The sequence below is a fragment of the Eptatretus burgeri genome, chromosome 17 (assembly GCF_056783735.1).
Source record: "Eptatretus burgeri isolate ZD-2024b chromosome 17, Ebu_testis_v1, whole genome shotgun sequence".
NCBI classification, from domain to species: domain Eukaryota; kingdom Metazoa; phylum Chordata; class Myxini; order Myxiniformes; family Myxinidae; genus Eptatretus; species Eptatretus burgeri.
Window position 1 is genome coordinate 5,859,522 of NC_140977.1, and position 25,061 is coordinate 5,884,582.

Here is a 25,061-nt window from a genome sequence, read left to right on the forward strand (position 1 = left end):
AACGAATGCAGGTGAGGGCGATGCGGTGTGGTAAAAATGAACTAAAAGAAAACCTGACTATTATAATAACTCACAGCGCATTAACATTTAATTACCCGTTAGACGAGGGAAAAGGCTATCTATTAAACACGTACTTACCGAGATAACTAATCTATAGGAACCTGAATGTCTGTGTGCTCATGGCTTCTAGATTCGCAACAATATATATGTGTGTATGTGTGTATGTGTGTATGTGTGTATGTGTGTATGTGTGTATGTGTGTGTATGTGTGTGTATGTGTGTGTATGTGTGTGTATGTGTGTATGTGTGTATGTGTGTATGTGTGTGTATGTGTGTGTATGTGTGTGTATGTGTGTATGTGTGTATGTGTGTATGTGTGTATGTGTGTATGTGTGTATGTGTGTATGTGTGTATGTGTGTATATATGTATATATGTATATATATATATATATATATATATATATATATATATATATATATATGTATGTATATATATATATATGTATATATATATATATATATATATATATATATGTATGTATGTATGTATGTATACACACACACACACACACACACACACACACACACACACACACACACACACACACACACACACACACACACACACACACACACACACACACACACACACACACACACACACACACACACACACACACACACACACACACACACGCCTGGTGTTTGCGCAGTGGTTAGGGCAGCGGCTTGGGATCCAAAAGGTCCTGAGTTCAAGCCCCATTGGGCCACTGAATTAATAGACCAGGGGGTTGACTCAGCCTGTCATCCTTCCAAGGTTGGTGAAATGAGTACCAGTATACTGGGCCGGTGTATACCCTGGTTAAAATAGGTGTACCATATCCCTGTGTTGTAAGAGGCGACCAGGGTTGCGTCAGGAAGGGCATCCAGCGTAAAACATGTGCCAAATCATTTTGCGGATCATATGGATGATCCGCTGTGGCGACCCCTAACGGGAGCAGCCGAAAGAAGAAGAAGATATATGATCCCGGCCCTGTATAGTGAGTGATGTGAACGTGTTGGATCCGTGAGGGAGAATTGGTTTTCCACATCGGAACAGCTTCTTGTTAAACACACAACCATCCCGGGCTCAGTGTAAGACGAAAGAGAGCAAAGTGTGTGGGTGTGTGTGGAAGGGGAAGGGAAGGGTGAGCTTGAAAATAAACATTCCGATGAATATTCAAAATTTTTATTTCCACGTAATCCGATCACCATTTGTGCCTCAGTCCACCATTTGTGCCTCAGTCCACCGTTTGCCACCAAAAGGTCCACCAATGACAAATGTCGCATCCACAAATATGTTGTTTGTTTTTTTTTTTAAAGTGGAATTTGTTTGGCCTTGCTTGCATTTGTCTGAAAGTGCATATAGCGTTAGGTACAAATAGCTCAGCCGTACCAAGCTGCTGGACACAAACCGTCCAAAAGGACACAACTCTTACTGGCTGGGTTAACTCAGGCAAAGGTGGTGCCGTGGACACTTCTCAAGGTAGAAGAACTCGATTTTTTAAAATATCGTAATGAACAATTTAAATTCCGGGGTGTGCAAACGTCTACCTTCTGGGAAAGATCCGGTGCTTCTCGCGTGTCTGAACAATCGAATTGTTTCCCCACGGACGCAGAACAGGTTTGGGAAGCTTTGAGGGATGTACAGGAACTCAAATTGAGAGGAAGCGGAAAACGATGCAGGGCAGACTGGGTGAGGCTCAGTGAGGGAACTTGAGCTTTAACGAAAAACATTTTAAATAGGCCGCTGTTCCTACGCAGCGGCTTGCAGTAAACTGCTCAAACAAGATGAAAAACCGAGGCAAAGCGAGGAAGAACAAAGTGGGTGACTGGAAACGGTCTCCTTCACAGCGTGTCCAGCAGGTCAACCAATGCTTTACGTTGTGCCTCGTTCAGTTGTCTGACGCAAACGCTCCACAGCTCTCCTGACATCTACACACACAAAATATGCAAACAGTGAGATACCATGGCTGTTTTGATCAACATTAATAAAAGGACTGTCTGAGTGTTATCCCGAGCGAGCGGTTCGGACTCCGCCGCACCCCCCCCCCCCCGAGCGAGCGGTTCGGGCTCTGCAGCATCCAGAGTGAGCGGTTCAGGCTCCGCAGCGTCCAGAGTGAGCGGTTCAGGCTCCGCAGCGTCCAGAGTGAGCGGTTCGGGCTCCGCAGCGTCCAGAGTGAGCGGTTCGGGCTCCGCAGCGTCCAGAGTGAGCGGTTCGGGCTCCGCAGCGTCCAGAGTGAGCGGTTCGGGCTCCGCAGCGTCCAGAGTGAGCGGTTCGGGCTCCGCAGCGTCCCGAGCGAGCGGTTATGAAATAACACGATTTCCGAGCTGTTTGCCGTATTAATGCGTTTTCTAAATTACCGAGCCAAATTTTTTTCCACCCGTCACATGCAGCTGTTTACAAAAATTAATGTTTGTGAACATATCCCTCAAACAAATCCCTTCATTGACGACGCGTCCATCGCGGTGTCCATCTCCAGGCCGTGTTTATTGTACAACCAGTAGAAAATGGATTTCAGACATTATTCGTAATTCACGCTCCACGACACGTCTGCCTTCCCTTCCTCTCACCAAACAGTATTATCTTCCCCCATCCTCCTCGCTCCCACACCCCTCCACCTCTTCACTACCCCTCTCCTTTCTCTCTTCCCCCCTCTCCCTTCAGTATTCCCATCACGACGGGTGGTATTTGCTAGTATATAATTAAAAACACGACATTTTTGTGTGCGTCTCATTCACTCGTTGCAGTTATCACCTAACCTCACAGACAAGAAGCTGAAACTTTACAGATACTTTCAACTGCTACGACGTCCAATTGTGTGGTTTTGTCGACTCACCTGAACTTGCTGCACAACATTCGCGAGGCGCTTTGTGCAGTCAATCGACCCGCTCGTTGCTTCCCCAACAACGCCGTCTGCAATGACTGCCAGGATGCGTGGAACGTTGCCATTGCCAGGCCCCAGCACCGGTGGACTGTTGCTGTCGAGACAAAACGACCATCAAAGCGTCACAGGTGAAGAGCAATCACGTTGGGGTGAGCGGGAGAGGAAAGACGTTGGTGAATCGGGGAACCGGCACAGACATCGGTTGATGAAACGATTTCACTAAGTGCCGTTCCGATATCTCCATGTGCCGCTTCCTCCCGGAACCAACAATATTAGTTTGGAAACAAGCTATGAAACAAACGTTCAAGGCAACATGTACCTTAGTATCACCACAATATTCTAACAACTAATACATCTGCTGACTGTAAAGAGGCTTTGAAAGGACTAGAATATAATTCCAGAGGTTGCAGGTTCAAATCTGGCTGAAGGCAGAGCAGTGTTGTATACTTCTGGAAACCAAGTTAGTCCCAGGAGATACCAAGTTATCGGATTGACATAAAAACCCAGCTGCCTCATTAATGGCCATCACAGAGTGTGTGCAGGAGGGGGTGGGGTATAATCTGCCCACCTGGTTTGGTCGACTCAAAATTGTCCCAGATGTGCCATTATTAAATTTTTTAATTTGTAACTGGAAAGGAAACGTTTTTGTTTTGTTTTTTCGACACAAGCCTCCGATTTTCACTTTGGAATGTCTTGAACTATTGTGAGCATCTCTTTCTACCAATATTTTCAAAGTCCAATGTCACAGGCTCGAAAAGCACTCAACGAAACGGGCAACAAAATTTGCTTGAGAAGGCAGTGGTACCCAAACACCCACACCCCACTCCCCCAAAGAACCAAGCATGGTGAGCGAGAAGGCCGGAACAACAAAAAGGGAACTCCGGTTGATTGGATCTTATAAGAAGGGTTAGGATGGGGAAAGGCACAGACCTTCGCGTCTACGTGAGAAATAAAGGACGTTTAACGAGACGTGGATGTGAACAAGGAGAGACAAGTGGAAAGCTGTAGAAAGACGAACCACCTGGGCTCGTCTGAGCACGTTTGTTGGACCTTCACCAGAGTTTTGAACGGAAAGTGTTATCGCGCTGTTGAGAGAACTCTGAACGAACTTGTTAAAACAGATCAAATGGAGGCACTGACGAATAAACTACCGGGTGTGAAGTCAAAATACCCAACAGAATGACTCGAGTTTTCGCACTACAAACGTGGTGCATTCACAAAGTGGGGGAGGAGGCTTGCTGGATCTGGGAGTGCTACTTTGAAGAGGTGCAAAGCTGCTGGTCCCATGTCCACGTACTCGGACGAGTGAAGCTTCAAAAGTCAGCCTTCAATCGATCAAAACAGGTGAGCGCACATTTCACGAGGCCATCGTTGCATACACAAACCTCTCGATAAGATCGCACAGATAATCGAAGCAGAAGACGGCCTCCTCCTTGTCCTCCGTGATGGGCAACCACGAGAGCCAATGGGGAAGCAGTTCTTCGGGGGAGAGGCAGTCGGAGCGGTAACGGAGCAGCTTGCCCACGGCCGAAATGCAGTTCTCTGTAGCGGTTACGTTCCGCTTGCTGCGTCCATCTGGGGCCTGAATCACCTGCATCAAGTATGGTAATGCCTCTGTACGTGAAAGGGGGGAAGGAGGATTGACACAGATTAAAACACTAGAGGGTTCGTAGAACATGATACCCCCCCGCAGTGTTAATAATATGCTTCAATTTAAATTAAATAACGATTTTAAAGATCGTCAAAAAAAAATTCCGGAGGTTTTGTGCCTTTGAAGTACTGTTAAACATCACCCTCATACATCACCCCGAGAAACCACTGCAGTTCACATGTCCCAAGTATTGCGAAACGGAAGGGTTTTCAAAGTGCAAGGAAGGTGATTTGTGTACTCCAGTGCTCAAGTACATAATTCAATTTCAATAAAATAAAGATCGTGAAAAACGTGTAAATAAATCAATTCCGGGTTTTACCAAGTGTCGATGACATCACCCGATCGAACACATTACATTAGTCGTTTGTGTCCTTTATGACGTCGTTAAACACAATGTTTCCTGTTTGGAATGATTTTCAATTTTGTTTAACTGCCAGACAGGCAGACAGAGCAAAAATATTATCACACTCATCCCTGTGCATGTGCGATCGGGACAGAGCCAAAGTCAGTTGGGAAACAAAAACCCCATTTTATTTTTGGATTCCCGATCAATCAACCAAGAGCCCTTGCAGGGAGCCGAAAGCCACGTCTTAGAACAAACACAGGGAAAGCAAGGGGTTTTCACTAACCTGCGCATGCCTGTCTGTAGCCATCACCGCCGTGCTTCGCCATGATTCCGACACCATAGGCGGCGGCCTGACGTACCTCGGGGCTCGTGTCACAAACGTAATGCAGCATCGGCTGCAGGAAGCAAGAGGCCAATGGTAGCGACGCTGGGCCGCAGTGTTCCAGGATATCGTCCAACATGCAGAGGCCCCACTGCTTATCGGCCCAAGGGTGCCCCTGGCTCTGAGTTATTTGCAAGGGTGGAAGGGGGAGGGAAGGTGGATACAGGTAAAGAGGTTTAAACACGTAATGACCTGTGCACGTCCATATTCCAAATAAAAAAAGTCAATAATAAGATGCAAAGCCACAACCTGAGGATAGAAGCTTCAGAAAGAAAACATGTACAGAATGTTTAATTGACAATATAAAGGAAAGTCTTCTTCTTCTTTCATTTGCAGCACGAGGCTGCAGGGTAATATCAATGGCTGAAGGCATGGTTGCGCCGACAATGCAGGAATTTGGAAGTTGGACAGGGTTGCGGCGATAACTCGCCCACTCTTCGCGAAGGACACCACGTGACCATCCACCAACGAATGCCGACAGACGGGACGCCTGTTTAACGACCATCCGAGGGACGACACGAAAACTGATGAATCACCCTGCCTGTGAAACACCGGGATGACGCTTTATAGCTGGGTCGGGATCCAAATCAAGGTGAGACAGCTGAGAAACGAGTGTGCGTGCCTCTTGGCCATCCTGTCCGCCAATGCCAAGTACGCATTAAAGAGCAAATAAACGAGAAAACAACAAAATAAACATATATCATAAGTCACATTAACATTGCCAAGGTGGAGACATTTAACGACCGCGAACTTGAAGGCCCAAAACCCATTTGGTACGTAGCATAACGGTCCCCTGCTCCTCAAGTATGGGCCGCGGCTCCAGCATCCCAGCACGCACTACTGGATGGTGTTTACAATCCCCAGCAGGAAGCCAAAACACAGGGCCCGTTCCTCTCACGACGGGAGCGTCGGCGGCGTCTGCTTGTACTCCGACCTCTCATTGAATGATTAAAGCACAAACACGTGCGACAACGTTTCCCCGAAGGGAATCGAGTTACTCACAATGAGGTTGACGACGAAGGGGAGCAGCTGCTCAAACCACGGAAGAACCTTCGCTTTGTAGCAGCTGAAGATGGAGTGGAGGATATCAGAAATTTTACTCATTACGTAAACATCGTTTTCGTCCTGAGGGGGAGAATACAAGAGCACGTGAAGGAGAACCTCACAAATTCGAATTACTATTGTTAATGGTATATCCTCTTTTCCCGACCTGCTCCACCACCTCACGTAATGAATCACGAGATATAAAACAAAAGCACACAATAAGGCAACGGCACACCGTGTTCTGTTAACGAGCTCAGACTCGAATCAGGTTGACGAGCACAAGCCAACAGGCAACCTTCTCCCCTCCGAGTTTGATCTGGAGGATCTGCAATCCCATTACTTTGAAGGCCTTCATAGTATCACGAATACATCATCCTTTGGAGGGGAAGTTAAGCCGGCTCTTGTCTGTGAGCAGTTCCTTATGGATGTTGAACATTCCATTGGGTCTTTCAAAGAGAGACATGAGTGTGTGTGTGTGTGTGTGTGTGTGTGTGTGTGTGTGTATGTGTGTGTGTGTATGTGTGTGTGTGTATGTGTGTGTGCGCACACCCCAAGCCATATTCTAAACTTCTAACCAGGTAATCAACAGACAACACCACAGCAAATCGGGATGCGCAATCCATGCTCAGAAGACTGGCAACGCGGCACCAAATATCCTATTGGACGATGGCATCGACTCGATCAGGAAATGGAAAGCAATGTTTTTCTATTTATTTAATTTTTGGGGAGATCATGCTACTTCGCAACTTTGAGGGGAATCCCGTTTCATAAACATCCAAAGAACCGTTGAGAAATGAAATGGGCAGATAAAAATAAATAAATGCTCTAACATTTCAAACATTCCAACAAGGTTTAGATTTGGGAGCAAACCACCGGCATACACAGAGCGCACCTACACTACAAACGTGAAACTACTGCAAAGTCACAGTACTCACTATCAAAAGAGTATAAGAAGGGAACAGGTTACTGGAAATAATCATCGTAGTTCGTATGCAGCACAAGGCTGCGGGGAAGCATCATTGGCTGAAGGCACGACAGTGCCGCTCATGCAGTGCCCTCTGCTGGCTGGGGTAGGAATTTGTAATTTGTTCACGGTGTCAGCAATAGCTCGCCCACCCTTCGCGAAGGACACCGTGGGCTCTTCAACGTCCATCAACGAACGCTGGTAGATGGGACGCCTGTTTAACATCCATCGGAGGGACAACGCACACATTGATGAATCACCCTGCCTGTGGAACACCGGGATGACATTTTATGGCTGGATCGGGATTCAAACCCAGGCTCGACAGCTTCGAGGCGAGTATGGGCACCTCAGCCCCATTCTGTCAGCCCACTGGAAATAAAATGATGTAAAAATCATGACACGACGGGAATGGGAACCGACAAGTTGATTGGGATCCGACTGCAGCATTAATCAATGAGGAGAGAATCCAATTAAATGAGGAGGGATTAATTATACTAATAAACAATGACATCATGTTGGCAGGATTTACTCGACCTATTCGATGTGAAAACTTCCTCGCACTCTCGTCCAAGCACAGGCTGCTGGTGTCGTGGTTGAATGGGGAGATCATCCAATCCGGGACGGCAATACCATTGTGTGGATGAAACTCGGGCAGCACTCGCTCAGAATGCTCAAAACGCACAGCTGCACCACATTGTGTCCGCGTTTGCCTTCACCCGAGTTGGCACGTCAAGGGGAAACAGACCCGGTGGTGTCCGTCTCTCCAGGGCGGCCAGGGAACCGACGCACCATGACCAACGCTTTTAATAGATACCACGGAAGCGTCAAGGTCCACCAGGGAACGTGACGACACACACTCGGCTTACATCTACCAGCGTACTCGAGTAGGATGGACGCCCAGCTTAATGTCTGCCAGCGAATGGTTGAATGAAGGACGCCCGGCTTCATGGAAACCCGTGATGTCATAAAATAGGAGGGACGCCCGGCTTAATGTCCCTACCGAAGATGGTGCACGCATTGGTGCAACTTCCTGCATCAGGTAAGGTAGGTTTGTGTATGAATAAAACCCAGACAATACAGCTCAGAGGTGGGAAGGGAGGGGGGGTAACTACCTCTGAGTGGTCTTTCCAGCCCCAAATTATGGGGTCCAAGATCACGTTTAATCACGTGATGTTCTTGCCACCATGTTTTTGTTTAACTAAAGCTCGAAGCAAAAACAGATTTAATAAACCAATGTCCTTTCCAAGATAGAATATGGTTCAGCTAAAGCAGTATCGATGAGTGCGTGCCCACATTTCGGTTTTATACAGGAAGTTTCATCCACAAACCAATAAATGTAAAAGTGAAATAAAACAAAATTCATTCACACATTCAAACCTCATCTTGCAGGCTCTCTTCAACCTGCTCATCGTAATCTTCATCTTTTCGTTTTTCTGGAAATTGGGGGGGGGGGGGGTGGCAGGGACGGGGGGACAAAAAACCAAAAATGACAAAATGTCCAAAATCAGGTGAGTGAACAGAGCCCCAAAAAGCCAAGTTGGTTTCACTTCCCGTTTCGAGGGTCGCCGACGACGAGGAAACAATACGAGAGTGTGTATCGTAATAAGCTGGGATTAACCCAGCCCGAATAATTAAATAATTCCACTCGTCTCACCTCGGATTTCACAATTTCGTTACGACGCGCGAGTCCGAGTCACTTTATATCACGGGAATTCAACACTGCCAGCGTATCCATTCTCAGTTCCCGACGAGCGACATGCAGCTGGGCGCCCCTTTCGGCCTAGCGGCACGAGATCATCGGGGTTACCGAACGATCTCACAGAGGGGACAGGAAGGTGACACAGAGTGATGGGCACGACAAACAGCTGGCGATCAAAGCAGATAGGACGTACAACAAGCGGTTCCATAAATTGGGCATCTATATATTACGTACACAAAAAGCACGGCACTGCACTCAAAACAGAAAATCGTTCTTGGCGTCGGCTAACGTTTAAAATTTGCCACACACATTGGTCGGCCGAGCGGAATTCTGAACGTGACGAAGATTGCCCGAGTAACGTGCCCGTAGATTTTCGGAATCCATTTTGGTTTGCACGCACCGAAACACCATGACATTACTCACGGCTCTGAGCAGACCGGACAATTGCACAAACGCTCTGTTTACGCAAGCATTGTGTTCTCGGACTGCTTTAACTTCCATACGTTCTCGTCGACCGACGCTCGCATTTCACCAAGCAGTCAAAAAGTTCCAACACAAGCAGTTCATCGATCAAGCTCGAAGCTCGCGGACAAGACTTCAAAATCAAATTGAGGTCGTTTCACGGGTTTGCACAATCACGGACCTTGCCGCAATTCCTGGTTCTTGAAGTGTTCCTCAAACTTGCTCGTGAGGATGCCTCCAAGATCGTCGAAGTGTTCTTTATTGAGACAGCCTTCGCCCATGAGCTCCACGCACTGCCCGCACACGCAGCAAATCGGTGAAGAGGTGAGAGACAGAGGAGGGTCACAACAGAGGTGGAGGGGAGTAGGAGTAAAGACCGGTCAGGAAAAAGGGGAATTATGGGACAAGGACCTATTTCAATGTGGAATGGCCATGAAAGTTCAAAAATCAGTCCGAACCGGCGGGGCCTTGCAGTGCTGAACCACCGAGTAAAATTGTTCATACAAAGAAGCCGATAAACGGAGGAGTCGTGCAGGAGTGAAATCACGTGATACCCTGACCATCATTCAATTGGAATGGCAAATGACCAGGGTTATTCTTGTGGCGATTCCAAGAACGTGGGGAGTAATGGAACCGAGAAGAAGAGGGTCTATACTACCCGACCAATGATGAAGAGGATTTCCCACTGCACCAAAACCCCTCGGGAAGTGTGTGGGGTATCTCCACGAGGGTGAGAAAATAAGGGAATGGGGGGGGGGGGAGAGGAAGCGAGAATACTCCGTCGAGAGTTAGAAGTCTATACATTTACAGGGAGAGTCATCAAAAAAGAAAAACAAACAAAATGGGATTAAAGGAGGCACAATGACCGCGTTTACGGTTTGTAAACGTGTCACATGCTCCAAGCTTGTGCCAATTCGTTTCGTTAAAAAGTTGGCATTTTATGATTTGTTGCTTCATCTCAGGAGGTGAAGTGAGAAGTCAAGATACGATAAGAGTACCAGACGAGAGAACAATTTCACTGGCAAATAAAAAAACAGGAAGCAAAGACCAACCCTGGCAAATGACTCCATGATTTGCGAGAGGACGTCGCTGTCCGGCTCCGTGCTGATGGCCTTTATCAACGCCGAGCACATGAAGTGCCACATCTGCGCCAAGTACTCAGGCCCGCGGATCTGCGCGCACTCCAGCAGGAGGGGCAAAGACTCGGCCGCAGCAGTGCGCACACGTTTCACAGGATGTCAAGGGAAGCAAGCAACTTGCCGTACAAGACTCATAAAACTAGAACGACACCTGGTGGAGCGCGTACCTCCACCAGGCTGAACGGTTGACATTTTGTATCCTACTGATATCCGGATGCAGGTCTGGCCTCGTCACCAAAATCGAATCAGTTCGTCCTCGTCACACACACACACACACACACACACACACACACACACACACACACACACACACACACACACACACACACACACACACACAGTCCACCAAGATTCACCCGAATCCATACACAACTTTTTGAGACGTCCTGCTCACAGACAAACAGGGGTGAATACATAAAGGGGCTGTCACACCTTGACGATTTAGCCAGCGTATGCCGATTTATGAAAAATTTGTCGAAAACGCTGGCACACGTCGAATAGGTTATGGGTAAGTTGTGTATACGTTAAGAGCACGCTGAAAAACACTGCCATATGTCGTAGTACGCTGGCTTTCATCGTTGTACTTTGCGGTTGTCCGCAAATTTTAGCATGCTTGAAATTTTACGACGTATGCCGGCGTATGGCTCACACGTTCTGCATACGCTGGGAATAAGTTGTATGCACGTTATGCGATTGTTGACACACGTTACTTGTAAGTTACTCACAAGTCGAAACACGTCGAGGTAATGATTAGCGTACCCAAAACTTATTTATAACCTATGAGTAACGTGTTGTAGGCACGTTACACGATCGTTGGCACACGTCGACACACGTTACTTGTAAGTTACTCATTAGTCGAAACACGTCGAGGTAATGCTTAGCGTACCCAAAACTTATTTCTAACATGAGTAACATGCTTTGAATCTATGAGTAACGTACCTCCAATGCATATTGACGTATGTGGACGTATTTGATTGACGTCTTCCGGACGACCCCATAACTTACTGAACGCGTTTCAAATTTACAACTACCGTATATATATAAAAAAAACCAACACCAACTTCCGATATTTCGTCACGTGCCGTAACGTCACGTCCGATTGCCTCTTCAGTTTGCTCGTCTTATTCTTAGTTCCTCCTCTGTGAATATTTTCTGTTTGAGGATATTGTCATGTCGACGTCGAAACTTAAAAAGCAAATGTCCGAATATATTTGAAAATTCGTGATAGACTTAAAAAAAACAAAAAAAAAAAAACAACAACTTCAGATATCTCGTCACGTGCCTTCACGGAGCCAAGGAGAAAAAAAAGAAAATGTGCCTTGACGGAGAAAATAAGTTCCGGGTATGCTAAACATTACCTCGACGTGTTTCGACTTATGAGTAACTTACAAGGAACTTGTGTCGACGTGTGTCAACGATCGCATATCGTGCCTATAACTTATTCCCAGAGTAGCGGAACGTGTGAGCCATACGGCGAGTACATCGTAAAATTTTCAGCATGCTTGAAATTTCACGACGTACAAGGCGTATTACGAGGTATGGCAGTGTTTTTCAGCGTGCTCTTAACGTATACACAACTTACCCATAACGTATTCGACGTGTGCCAGCGTTTTAGACAAATTTTTCAGAGGTCGGCATACGCTGGCAAAATCGTCAAGGTGTGACTGCGATGTTGACACTTCCAATTCTCAGGCGGTTATGATTTAAATCGGCGAGCGGCAGCTTTTTAACAGGCTACGCCACGTGATCGTCGGCGATACGTACAGCGCGCTATGCATACGTTAGACTATCGTTGGGCATAGGTTGTGAACGCCGACAACACTCGAATCATTCGTTGGTCTAAGTTATCTATATGTGATTAAATCGTTCTGTGTACATTACTAAGACGTTATGCATACGTCCAACTCGTTATGAATACGTCCAAAACTTAAAAAAAAAAAACATCAAAATTTCAGCGTACGCCAACGTTTTACATACATTTTTATACGTTGCCATTGCTGGCTAAAACGTCAAGGTGTGACAGCGCCCTAACCTCCGTCCGCCTTCGGTGGTGGAGGTGAACACAATACCAATTAACTGAGATGAGGTTATCGATAGTCGAGCTAAAAAGACACCGTTAATAGACGGACACCTATGCAAGTGAACGGCTTCGTGCTTTCTGTATTAACCGTTACATGCACCAAGGTGAACATGAAGTAAATTATGCCAATCGAGGTAACTTTGCTAATCGTGACAGTAGGTTACTGATATGTTACTACTCAGGTCATTTGAAAGTGTTCCGGAGTGCAGGACGTTTTGAAAAATCGCTCTTATAACGGACATTCAGCTTGGTGTACATTAGTTGCAGCCGAATAGGTTGTGCACCAGGTGGCCCCACAATGGAGCAATCTGCCGAGCAACCTACAGTCATACTTTACTGTCAGAAATAAATAAACAAACTTGTATAAACGTGAAAAACTTCCTGCAATTACAGAATTCATTGAACACCTCATCCCGCACAGTTTTGGGGGCATAAATAAAAAAAAAGGGACACGGGTGAGGTCTGCGAGTGGCAAATTTGATTGGTCGAGATGATATCAAATGCCGAGTATTTTGTCCAAGCACTGCTGAACGGAAGGGTTTTGAAAGTGACAACTGTTTCACTATTTTGAGAGGTTCGGTCGCGCGAATGATCGATCGAGTGTGGATCCGGATTCATATTTAGCATGTGCATGCATTTCCACCGGCTGAGACTCAAATGCACGGATGACGTCTCAAACGATGCATCGAGTGCTTTCGTACGACTGTATCCGCACAAACGCCCGGCTGGCCTGCGTCGCGCGTCCGATGCAACAGAAAAGGGATATCATCATGAAAGTAGAATTTCAACAGCGGCACCATCAGCTTGACAACCTGCTCGGTGTATTCAGCAAACCCTTCCTTCAGCTCACGTGCGTAACACACCTGTGCAAAGCGGAAACATGTACATATGTATTATTTAATTATGCGATGTCGGGTGATTTGTACAAAACTTCAAATCAGAAAAAAAAAAAAAAACAACAAACACACACAACACAAATAAGTTGATGCATTTTCTGGTTCAAACACCTGGATTAAAAGCGACGAGCTTTAAATACATTTCGCTAACCTGGAGCAAGTTATACTGAACCAAGGTACAACCATTTGTGCAACCACCGAGTAACATTTCATGAACAGCAAGCACAGGAATCTAAATGTTCCATCGTGTAACCACGAGCGGACACTGTTGAAAGCACAATCATATGACATACTGCAAAGTAGGGCTGGTGTGTGTGTGTGTGTGTGTGTGTGTGTGTGTGTCAAGGAAGGGAAACTGAAGAGTAAGAAGAACAGAATGTGTTGGAAAGAATGGCATTGTGTGGAATGTAATGTGGGATTGGGTAGTTGGATCAATCCAAGAGAATCACAAAGCACAGGATATCAGAGGACTTCATCTGCATTCAAACAGAAACACCAAAAGACATCATCGACACACATTGTGCTGTGTTAACGAAGCCGCATCCTCAGTGCGGGAATGCAACAGTTACGGGAAGGTCACTCGGTAGAGCACATACCTCAGCCAGGCTGATTAGCTTACGTTGTGTATCCCACTGATGTGCCGGATCTGGATTCGGACCTGAACTAAAATTTAATCGGCTTGTTCGAATCACCAAACCAATTCGTCCACCAAGTTTTGTTCGAATCCGTCCATAACGTTTTTGAGACATCCCATGTATCGTTTTAGCCCCATCTGTCAATGGTGAAGAATCACTTTAAAATAAAAAAAATCTCAAATCCAGATCTTCACCAAAATCAAAGCAATTCTTCCTCGTTACATATCCAGGCTCCAAAAACATAACCTCCATCCACCTTCGGCGGCGGAGGTAATAAGCAAAAATATTCTGCATTTGGCAGCTTGTTAATACACCAAACACCATGTCGGGAGAAATTCCGGAGATGGATATGGGTTTTCATGGAGCACGAGGACGATGCGGTGACGTGCCAAGGAAGAGTATTTTACCAACATCTGACAGGCGGTGGCCTTCTCTTCCAAACCCGATGTCTTGATACCGAAGCTCTGCTGATCCCCCAAGTTCACAAACTCCCAGCTCTCATCCTCTTGCATATCCTCAATGTCTTGAGCTGCACGAGAAACGACCCACGCTTTGAACGGTGAAAGCTGCTCTGGACAACACAATGTTAATCTATGCAGGTACTTGAAGAAGAAGAGCCAATTTTGGCGGACGACAAGCAATCACGTTAGCTACGATAGACTACACGATAGCGTGCGATGGTGCGAGGTGCAATGTCACAACCGTTGATTCTCATTGCATTTCAGACGGCCGATGATGATCGTACGTCGAATCGAATGAGAGTGCGAGATGGTAGAGCAAACCAGAGTGTTTATGGCAGTCTGCCGGACACCACTTATGGTGAAGATCATTCATAGATTATTGCTCAGGTGTGCGCGTGACTGTGACAACGCGATTCCAAAGCAGCACATTATCTGGATGATTAATTATTCATGCTTCGTGTTGAGCTGCACTTGCATGTTGTCTGTGTGGGAGAGGGCAGTCTACAGGCCAGAGTAGGACGCTGCTGGCAGAACCTACAGGCTCTGAGGTCGCTGCTATCATAGCTCCAAGGCCCAAGCAGACCACAGCGAACCAAGTCCACAGACCAGATTACGAACCACGCCACGTTTGACGCATGGGACTTATCGCGCATTCTTTAATGTACAGGAAACGTTTATTTTTACGATTATATAACATTATGGAACCTTGTTAGTCGTTACGTGAAAATAATATAAGGCTTGTTCATCCTTGAAAGGTTTGTTTTTGAATAGCATGGCCAGGGGAAACCGATGGTCATGCAGCGTCAAAAAATGGATGAGTGTTAAGTATGATCGGTATACGTCACATGCCAATTGAACGCTAATCGGACGCGATAAGAGGGTCATACACAGTTATCGTGTACGACACAAAGTATGCCTACGTCACATATCATGAATGACATAGCGGACAGCACACACCGACAAAGCACACCAATACAGGATCAGCTCCGCGAAAGTTTATTCACACTTCAATTTTACAAAAACTCAAATTTTAAATCAAAGACATCAACAATTATCACACAAGCTCGCTATGAACAAAGTGGATACAACTCGTCTCACCGTCGAGAAGCGCAACCTCAGGCTTGATGGAGGCCGTTTTGAGGAGTGGGCCCATAACCACAGGAAGGTACTGCTGGAAGTCCTTGCCAAGTATCTTGCACATGCGTGCCCAGGCTGAGATCATGTACGAAATCTACAACAACAACAAAAAGATAATTAATTGGGATCTTCAATTCCACGATGCTTGGCGGCATAGCCTATACGCCCAAAAGGTACGCACACTCGCCTCTGGGCAGTCTAGCCTGGGTTTGAATCTCAGAACAGCTATAAACTGCCATCCTGGTGCTCCGCATGTTGGGCGAGGCATCAATGTGCGCCGTCCCTCGGGTGGACGTTAAACCGGGCGTCTTATCGTTGTACCCCTGCAAGAACTGATGCTAATCTGTAACCACATGAGATGCATTCAAAAGGGAAAGAAAAGTCAATTCCACTTTCCCCATACTCAGCGTCTGAATATTACACCCATCGCACCAAAAAAGTGCAATCTTTATGGGAAGTGAGCTTGAAGGGGAGGGGGCAGGGATGAGTTTTTTTTTTTTAGGAAGAGCGAGGACCGGAGGAGTTTAAGAGGTAAAACTAGAGCAGAGAAACGATGGGTAAAAATAAAATCTCAGCTCAAGAATGTCCCAAAAATAATTCAAAGCCAACCTGTGGATCGTCGTCCTCCAGCTCATTGGCATCCGTTTGAGTCTTCAGCAGGAGTTGCATCACGTCAGCCGCGTCCTGCATGAACTGTGTGAAACACCGCAAGAGACTTCACTGGATAAAGCAAGGCAGAGCTTCTTTAAATGAAAAAAAACACTGAGATGGCTTGGGAGCTTCTTAATTTTTAATAATTTGTTCTTCTTTTCTTTTCAGAATTTAGATCAACATTTGGAAATTACCCGTGGAAAAATTCACAAATGAACAAAGAACCAAAATCGTGGAATTTCATTTTAAATTTCATCGATCAATTATTCTCACCCAAAGAGCACGGACACCGAATAATTTCGCGAAATTCAGAAATTTCTTGGCCATCACGTTCTCCTGATTCGACGCCTCCCGATTATTTTCTTTGGGGTTACCTAAAGGAGCGTGTACGCATCAATAAGCCCCAAACAATTCAGCAGCTCAAGGACAACATCTGTGCAGAAATTCGAGGGCTGCAGCCGGAGTTATTGTCCGCTCTAATGGAAAATGCTGTCGAAAGAGCCCGTCTCTGCGAAGCAGAAAATGGAGGACGTCTAAGCTGCATCGTTTTTCATAAATAAAGCAAATTTATCTCCATTTCGTAAATTTTCTTTTGGTATAAAAATAATCATAAAATTATTTTAAAAAACAGAAACGTTATTTAATTTCTCGATCGCAAGGTGACTTTTGGGACACCCAGTATATGTTTCAAAAACTAAAAAAATAAAGTACTGAACCAAATCCAACCAAATTTTTCATATTGCCTCAGGGTACCCCAAATGTGGTTTCTGTCTGGGTAGCATATCTGGGGGAGGCGCTTCAGGGTGGGGGAAAGCCCCGTTTCTCTCGACGTAAACGTGAATCATATCGTGCCACCCGGTGGTATCCAGCATCACAAATCATCTTCTCATGAAAAGAAAGTTCAAACAATTTAACAATATGCATTGCGGTGATGTTGAAATCTGGGGGAGAATAAATCGAAATTTTCAAAATGGTTCATTTCACTCACTTTAAGCGGAGGTTTGAAATAAAAGCAAACAACAAACAATGAGCTTTGCGGCAAAGCGGAACTGATTTTGGCTCGTGCCATATATAAGCATCAAGGATGGCTGATGAAGATGATGTTAGCCGACTTTCAAGGAGATGGAAGATCACCTTGGGAAAATGAGAGGGTGAACAGAGCACGATGTTTGTAAAGTACAACATGTTGTCTTTTTGATTAAATCAATCAGAAAAGCGATGGGTAAAGATGCCGAGAACCATATTTTTCCGGTGTATTAACCGCACCCGTTTTTCACCCTCAAAATAAATGATTATGTTGATAATTTTATTTTCTGATCTCGATCTAAATACGTTTGCACATTAACTTTGTACTGAAGAAAATGACGGAGGTATCAACATGCTTACTCCCATGTCCTAACAGTCTCATTCTCATTTCCAAGAAGTTGAAGAGAGAGAGGAGAGGACACCAAGAAGTTTTTATTTTTCTTTCTTTATTTTTAAATATTATAAAGAGGATTTTTTTTTATTCCGAGAAAAAGGAACAAAAGGGATTCATAGCGGTATGATACATATTTCTTGTGGATTTGTGGCCCTGAAAAGGGCCGTTTGGGTTTGATGAAGCTTTTCAGCTAAAGCCGAGGAAATCCTCGTCAACGCTTTCCTCGTCGAAGATGGCACGTAACTCCTTGTCTGAATCAGGGTCGAGCAAGTCCCCGTCACTGTCACCGTCATTTACAGCCTCCTTCTCCCTCGTGATGTCGTCCTCTGTGCCGTCCACGTTGTTCAAGATGCAGCATTTCAGAAATGCTCGCTCGAAAAGTCCGACGGTATCTCCTCCCACACCTTGACGATCCAGCAGCAGTTCATCATCAGGTCGACCTTTCTTATCCTCATTTCCTGCCCTCGTACAGAAAAGTACTCGGGGTTGATTGGTTGTTCCTAGTTTAAACCACGCCCCGCTATCCAGCATTTGCTCGCATAGCGTCAGCATGTAAGGAGCAAGCTTGGTCGAGTAATTCTGCCTGCGTCGGATATTCATGTCGAAAATGATGCATGACGAAAGATAGTCACCACCACGAGTCCCTCGTCTATCCACCCCTTCGATGCGCACGAACAATGACGCCGGCTGGAAACTTGTCTTTGGGCAGTGTCTTCCTCTTGAACACGACATACGAGGGAAGCTTGCCACGTAAGCATATCTAAAGTGGGTGCTCCGTTATTGGACTCCAGCTATTATGAATAATTCATCTGATGCGAGACCAGGTGATCATCTTCTTTTGTGTATCATGGTGTTTTCAGAGCCGCGAGCCTCTATATACGTCAAGCATCAAAGCTCCAGGTGTGTCCGTTTTACTTATTTATTTAATTTCCGCACACGGTAAATAAAACGCTGAACAAACTCTGAACCTGAACCGATTTTCAACATGTTAACGGTGGAATTGAGCTTAACAGCAGTTCTGTCTGATACAAAAGTGTTCGTTTGGAATATAATTGAAATTCAGCATTGATCGTTTTTAAGCAGGATTTTATTTATTCTATACCCGTGTATTAACCGCACTCCCAACTTTTACCTTTTCTTGCCGATAAAAAAGTGCGGTTTATACACCGGTAAAGACGGTACTTTTATCGATATAAAATAAAGAAAGACCCACCCACATCTCTCACCTGTGAATGGAGGGACGAGCCAATCAGCTCTCACCGAATCAACTAAACCCAGGTGGCTAGGATTATATAAATAATTGACACCTCCCTCTCCTCCAGCAAAATAAGCTGCAGAAAGCAAGCCAAGAAGGCCGACACAAGGTAAGTGCTTTGCTGTCTCAAACCCTTCCCAGAGTTCCTGCACGGCTATAAAGACGTTCACACATGAGTAGCGGAAGTCAGTAATTCAAGAGTGGAGTTGGCCTTGGATGCCATAAGCAGACAGTTTGCAGTGCAATGTGGGATGCCAGACTGTATCGAAAGCTCGAGATATGTCCAGAGAGATGGCCCTGAGAGACGGCAGAATGTCGAAGGTAGAGTGGCCAGGTCTGAATCTGAATTGATGATCTCAGATGAGGCTGCTGGAGAAAAGGAATGATTTTATGTCAACTGTAATAATGGATTCCATGACCTTGCTGATGATTAGAAGTAAGCCGATTAATCTGTCGTTAAGAGGATCCGTTTTTGCGCCTTTTTATGGAATACTGTGATGTTAGCCGATTTCCAAGCAGATAGAAGATGACCTAAGGTAAATGATGGGGGTGAAAGGGGGCAGACAGAAGAAGTGCAAGAGCAGTAGAGCAGGTTTTTTTATGACACCTGAGCTGATGCCTCCGGGTCCAGTTACAGAGTCAGAGTCGTAGGTTGCCAGAAAATTTTCCACCTTCTCAGGTGCAAACGACACAGACTCCAGGAGCAGTTGGGTATGACTGGGAAGGATGGGTACAGAGAGAGAGAGAGAGGGGTTCGGGACACAAGATTTTGAAGCAAACAGAATTGAGACATTCGGCCTTCTCACGAGCGGAGTCGGCTGTGATGCCATGTGAAGTGAGGGAAGGGATGGAAGGGGAACAGACACCAGAAAGACTTGAAAAGGTGCCACCAGGTTTGAGGGCGGAGACAACTTTGAAAGCTCATTCGTGAGATTGGACAGCTGTTGTTTTCTGGCTCTCCTGAGAGTAGACACACTTGTTGCGGGCTTTGTGGAATGATCTTCGGTTGCCTTTGGTTGGATTTGCCTTCCATGAGAAGAATGCAAGTTGTTTTAAAGCAACTGCCTCACCACAGGATTCAGAGTACCAAGAGCGGGAGGATGGGTAAGATAAATGAAGACGAGATGGGATGAATCTGTGTATGAGAAACGGGGAGGTTTCTGTCGAAGAATTCCCAGGCTAAATTAATATCACGGGTGGTAGATGCAGCAGAACAGTCTTGAAGTGTGATGGCTGCTTGCAGTCCCTGATAGTTTGCCTGGCTGAACAGCCAAACTCGCCGGCACCGAGGCTGTTCTCTGAGAATAGCCAGAGATATGTTGACCTTCAGAAGCACATGATGAGATGAGCCAAATGGGGAAGCGGACAAGCAAGATATATTGGCAAGGAAGTTGGTCACCACCAAATCCAGAAGGGAAGATTTACCATTGGGAAGAATCCGGGTGGAAAAAGCTTGCGTCGGTCCCATGGCTGGTGAGAGAGGTACCAACACCCAGGCAATTAGTATGGTGACAATTGAAATCACCACATATGAAGAAGAGAGAGTTGGAATATATAATATAGAGTCCCAACATGATGGAGAGAGTTCAAAAGAGAGAGCGGGAAATATAATAACAAGAATTCATAGAACACCGTACCCTGCAGAGAGTCTTGAGAAAATGGACGTGGGAAGGATTTTTAAAAACTCTTGCTTTGCGTTTCCTATGAGCCACCATTTTTGTCTGAATCTCAATATTCCCCAATGCTGGGAGTACGAGCGGCACATTTGATTGGTCAAGATGGCATAAAATTTTGTCCAAGTCCAACTAAACTGAAGGTTTTTCAAAGTGCCAACAAAGCGATTTGTGTTATTTGGTGCTCAGGGTATATAATTCAATTGAAATAAAAGAAAGATTTTAAAGGGTGTATTGAAAGGAAAAAAAAAAACAAAAAAAAAACACTTTTTCAAAAGTTTACCACCGATGACGCAGCGTCTATTACACCACCCGATTTAATACATCACCATTAGTTCTTCGTGCCTGATATTTGTGTCCTTTATGATGTCCTTAAAAACAGTAAGTTTCCTGTTTGGAATGATTTTCAATTTTGTTTGATCGCCTGGCAGACAGACGCAGTGGAAAGTTACTTCACTCTTCTCTGCGCATGCGCGATCGGGACGACATTCCGGACAATTTGCCAAATTCAGAGCCAAAGTACTGCGAAGCTGGAGCTTCATGCTTCAATTCATATTCAAAAAAAATATACATTCAATTGAAGTGAATTTGTTCCTCGATCATACACTGTGGACAGAGTGTGAACCAATTGCTTAGCCGCACTTTGCGCTTCGCATGAGGGGTAGTCATAATAATAATACTAAAACAAATACAGCTGGAAGGGCACAATCTCGTCTGCGATCCGGGTGCACCAATGGTTTGTGGGGTGGAGGGTAGGGGGGCGGGGGGGAGGTAAACATGGGCGGAGTCAACGACAGGGAAGTGTGGCAGGATGTGGGATAAAAGAGGTTGAGAGGGGAGCGGGAAGGTAGCGAAGGAAGGGAAGGAAGTGGAGTAAAGGAGGGAGGAAGGGTGGTGGCTGAAAACCTCTGACACAAGCCCTGTTGTTGTGGTCAGTATTTGGCAACGTTGTTCAAAATGCAAAGAAAAGAAAAAAAAAAGTACGAGTACATTACTGGGCACTGGTTCCGACGTGACCATGCTCATTCTTCTGATTAAAGCGAACGGGTATCCTACCTTCTGCTGTCCAACAGCGAGACCGATCAGACTGATGCACTCGATGGTCTTCCCCCGCAGTAAACGGAACTCCTTTGCCACAGCGTTTTCCACGATGTACTTGAGGCGTGGCATGAACCGCTCGTAATGAGGTACAAACCGCTCTTCTGCAGTGTCGGCCACCGAGGCCACGGATGTCACCACCTGCTCCAGCACCAACTTGCAACCTTTTTGCACGAGCTGGGAGGCGGAGGAAAAGGCGAGAGAACTCGAACGGCTCTCTGAACGAATAGTTCTGCTCTCTCCCAAACAACTTGCTTATTATGCAAAAGGCTCTTCATTTAAAGGAAGCTTTAAAAAGTCGACCTCAAAAGCCAAGATAACAGTAACACTGGAACAAGTCATTCCTTGGTAAATGCTGGACTCAAAACGGCTCACAAAACGTTGATACGGAACCATTGGAGTATGGGTCTTTTATGGGCTGTGGCACCTGTGTCACCACTTCCGTATCGAGCTGAGGTCAATGTTAAAATGTCAGCAGGCACAACTCGTTAACAGCCTGAAGCAAAAGGCCTGCTGCTCTTCATTATGGTCAGATCAGTGTCCTCTTGGTCTCGTACCACCGTTCCTCCCGTCTCCACTCCTCCCAATCCCAAATACATTTAAACTCACACCTGTGGAACCATTTCTGTGTTCGATCGCGTTCCTCATCGCAGTGCTTCAAAGTGCAATTTCCTAATAATAAATAAATGAATAAAACTTCCTTCCCCTCCTCGCCACTGAGAAAAGCATGAGCGTTCCACCAAAATTTTGGTTTGTCGGGCATTGTAAACTCGACACCTCTTGCACACGCAAGTTGTCAACATGTTCACACATTTGTTCATCTTGATCAAAAGCAAAATAAAGATCAACAAGCCACCCCTGCTTGTGCCCTTCAAAATAGCAACTGGTGCACAGGTCACTCCGTTTGACCCCATGAGCCTTTCCACTGATCACCTCGATGTCCAACTGCTCCTGATGAGAAGTTTGTTTCTTTCTCACCTTGTCAACCTGTCCCAATACCTTACCTACTACTCCCACCCACCAGTCACCCCTTTCCTCGCAAGGCCCCGATCACGAACATACCTCTTCAAGCTTCGCGGCGAGGATAGCTTCAAGATGTGACACGAGGCTGTCAAGGTAGGGCAGCAAGTAGGGCTTTGGGCAATCCTCCGTAAAATTGATGAGGGCGGCAGCGGCGTGTGCTTGCACTCGCGGCTGAGAATTATCATCGACGGCGAGCAAGAGTTCTGGAATAACCTGCCGAGTGGGCATTTAGGTGGTACGCGTTATTATAATAACATTACACACAATGTGCATAAAGTCCTCCTTATGTAAAGGTCATGGAGAGTTCAGGACAATGAAGACACAAAATAATTTAAAAGGTTTTTCAAAAGAAGCAACGGAAAGTGTATGGAGGCAACAAGTGCCTGAGTAGGTGGACATTCTTTGAAAAGGCCCCATCATTGAAGGAGCTTGGTTCTTGGGGATATAAGGTAAGGACTTTGCTGCACAACGTGAAAGAAAGCAATTCATGCCAGAAGAGCAAGTCATTCAGGGGTACAGGAGCTAATCCATGCACAACGTTCACAACGGTTATCGAAACATTAAAAAGAGTAAGATGGGATATTTTGGCCGGCAATGAAGTCGAGCGACAATAACAGAAAGCAGTCACACTTTGTGCCTGCCAAATGGGATTGTTGAGGAAATCCAGGAAGAACAGAGATGTTCTTGATCTCTGTTCTGAAAAATGATCAATCGGTGATGTCACAGTAGTATAGTGGTTCGCTCGTTTGATGAGCAAAGTAATTTCATCTCCAAACGATGCTAATAAAGGATGTAGAAACCAATTTGGAGACGACGCCTGACAATTAGCCGATGACAAGAACAATGGGCTAGGAGGTACGCACGCTCGCTTTGAGCTATCTCGCTTGGGTTTGAATCCAAACCCAGCCACAAACTGTCATCCCGATGTTTCCCATACAAGGCGAGTCATCAATATATGTGCTGTCCCTCAGATAGACATCAAGCAGGACGCCTCGTCTGCCTGAACTGGCCATCGGTGGATGTAAAGGATCCCACGGTGTCTTTCATAAAGAAGAGACGAGTTATCGCCGGCAGCCTGAACAAGTTAGAAAATCTAAGTCAAAAAAACAAATTAATTTAAAACAACCAGCACCACCACCTCGGCAAGTCAAACTGTCCTGCAAAAAAACTAAATAAATAAATAAATAAATAACTAAATAATCCAAATGAAGTAAGCAGGTCCCTTTGGATGTTCGACACTCCACTTGGTTCATCCGTCTGGCCATCGGGTCCAGTGAAGACGCATTATCTGTCGAGTCATCCACCGTTACGCTGGTTGATCGTTCGTGACAAGACCGAACTCCTCGGGAGTTTTTGCAAATTATGACCCGTACTAACTTTCACTAGCAACGCACAAGGAGGTTGTCGGAAAGTCTGTGAAAGCAACCAGTGCGTGACCTCTCGACGATGCACACATTTTGCAAAGCATCAGCAAGCACACCTTATCGTGAAACTTCTTCTGAAACATGGGTGCAAAGTCCGTCGCCATTTGCCCGAGGGCATTGCAGGCCGCATATCTCACTCTCGGGTGCTGCATCAAAAATTAGGGTGAAGGGGATGTGGTTGGGTGGGGTGGGGGGGGAGAGATGGATTATTAAACAAGATAAATCAATAAATTGGAAATAAGAACCAACATTAAAACATGGAACATGAAGAATGCAGAACACGCGTCAAGCAATCAAACCATTCGAGTCACACGTTCGTACTTTTGTCGACAGCAAAAAACAACTAACAATATTTACCTTCAGAGTTTTTGGGAGGGATTGGGTCACTTTCAGTCATTGATCTATCAATAATTACATAATTACTGTTCTGTAATCCAATGAACTGGAAAAAACACTGATTGGATGGACAGGGGGAAGGGGGGTAAATATGAAGCATAAGTGAGGAGGGAGGAGGGACAAGTGGGAAGGCATAGAGGTGTGGAGGTATTACTAACCCTAACCCTAACAGCAGACAAAGTAAAGTTTAAACAAAAAAGTGCAAAGTGGTTAATACGAGACTTTCAAAATGACGCAATCCACCGCAGAATGTGCATAACCCCGAAGCAGCAATGTAGATCGGGGAAAGTTTCCGTAT

The 25,061-nt window shown here is 45.6% G+C and overlaps 1 protein-coding gene across 1 annotated transcript in view; it reads right to left on the reverse strand.

Moving 5' to 3' along the window:
• Positions 1 to 1,212: 1,212 nt before the first annotated feature.
• Positions 1,213 to 25,061, reverse strand: part of IPO5 (importin 5) — a 56,610-nt gene continuing 32,761 nt past the window's right edge. Inside the window, exons 12-26 of the mRNA XM_085862716.1 lie at positions 24,424 to 24,513; positions 22,983 to 23,156; positions 21,879 to 22,097; positions 16,433 to 16,516; positions 15,785 to 15,917; positions 14,633 to 14,754; positions 13,461 to 13,557; positions 10,528 to 10,700; positions 9,657 to 9,768; positions 8,692 to 8,747; positions 6,309 to 6,431; positions 5,208 to 5,427; positions 4,313 to 4,541; positions 2,880 to 3,021; positions 1,213 to 1,974 (exon numbers count right to left, since the gene is read on the reverse strand). Of these exons, the coding sequence (XP_085718842.1) occupies positions 1,888 to 1,974; positions 2,880 to 3,021; positions 4,313 to 4,541; positions 5,208 to 5,427; positions 6,309 to 6,431; positions 8,692 to 8,747; positions 9,657 to 9,768; positions 10,528 to 10,700; positions 13,461 to 13,557; positions 14,633 to 14,754; positions 15,785 to 15,917; positions 16,433 to 16,516; positions 21,879 to 22,097; positions 22,983 to 23,156; positions 24,424 to 24,513 (2,061 nt within the window). The 3' untranslated portion in view covers positions 1,213 to 1,887. The remainder of the gene's footprint in view (positions 1,975 to 2,879; positions 3,022 to 4,312; positions 4,542 to 5,207; positions 5,428 to 6,308; positions 6,432 to 8,691; positions 8,748 to 9,656; positions 9,769 to 10,527; positions 10,701 to 13,460; positions 13,558 to 14,632; positions 14,755 to 15,784; positions 15,918 to 16,432; positions 16,517 to 21,878; positions 22,098 to 22,982; positions 23,157 to 24,423; positions 24,514 to 25,061) is intronic.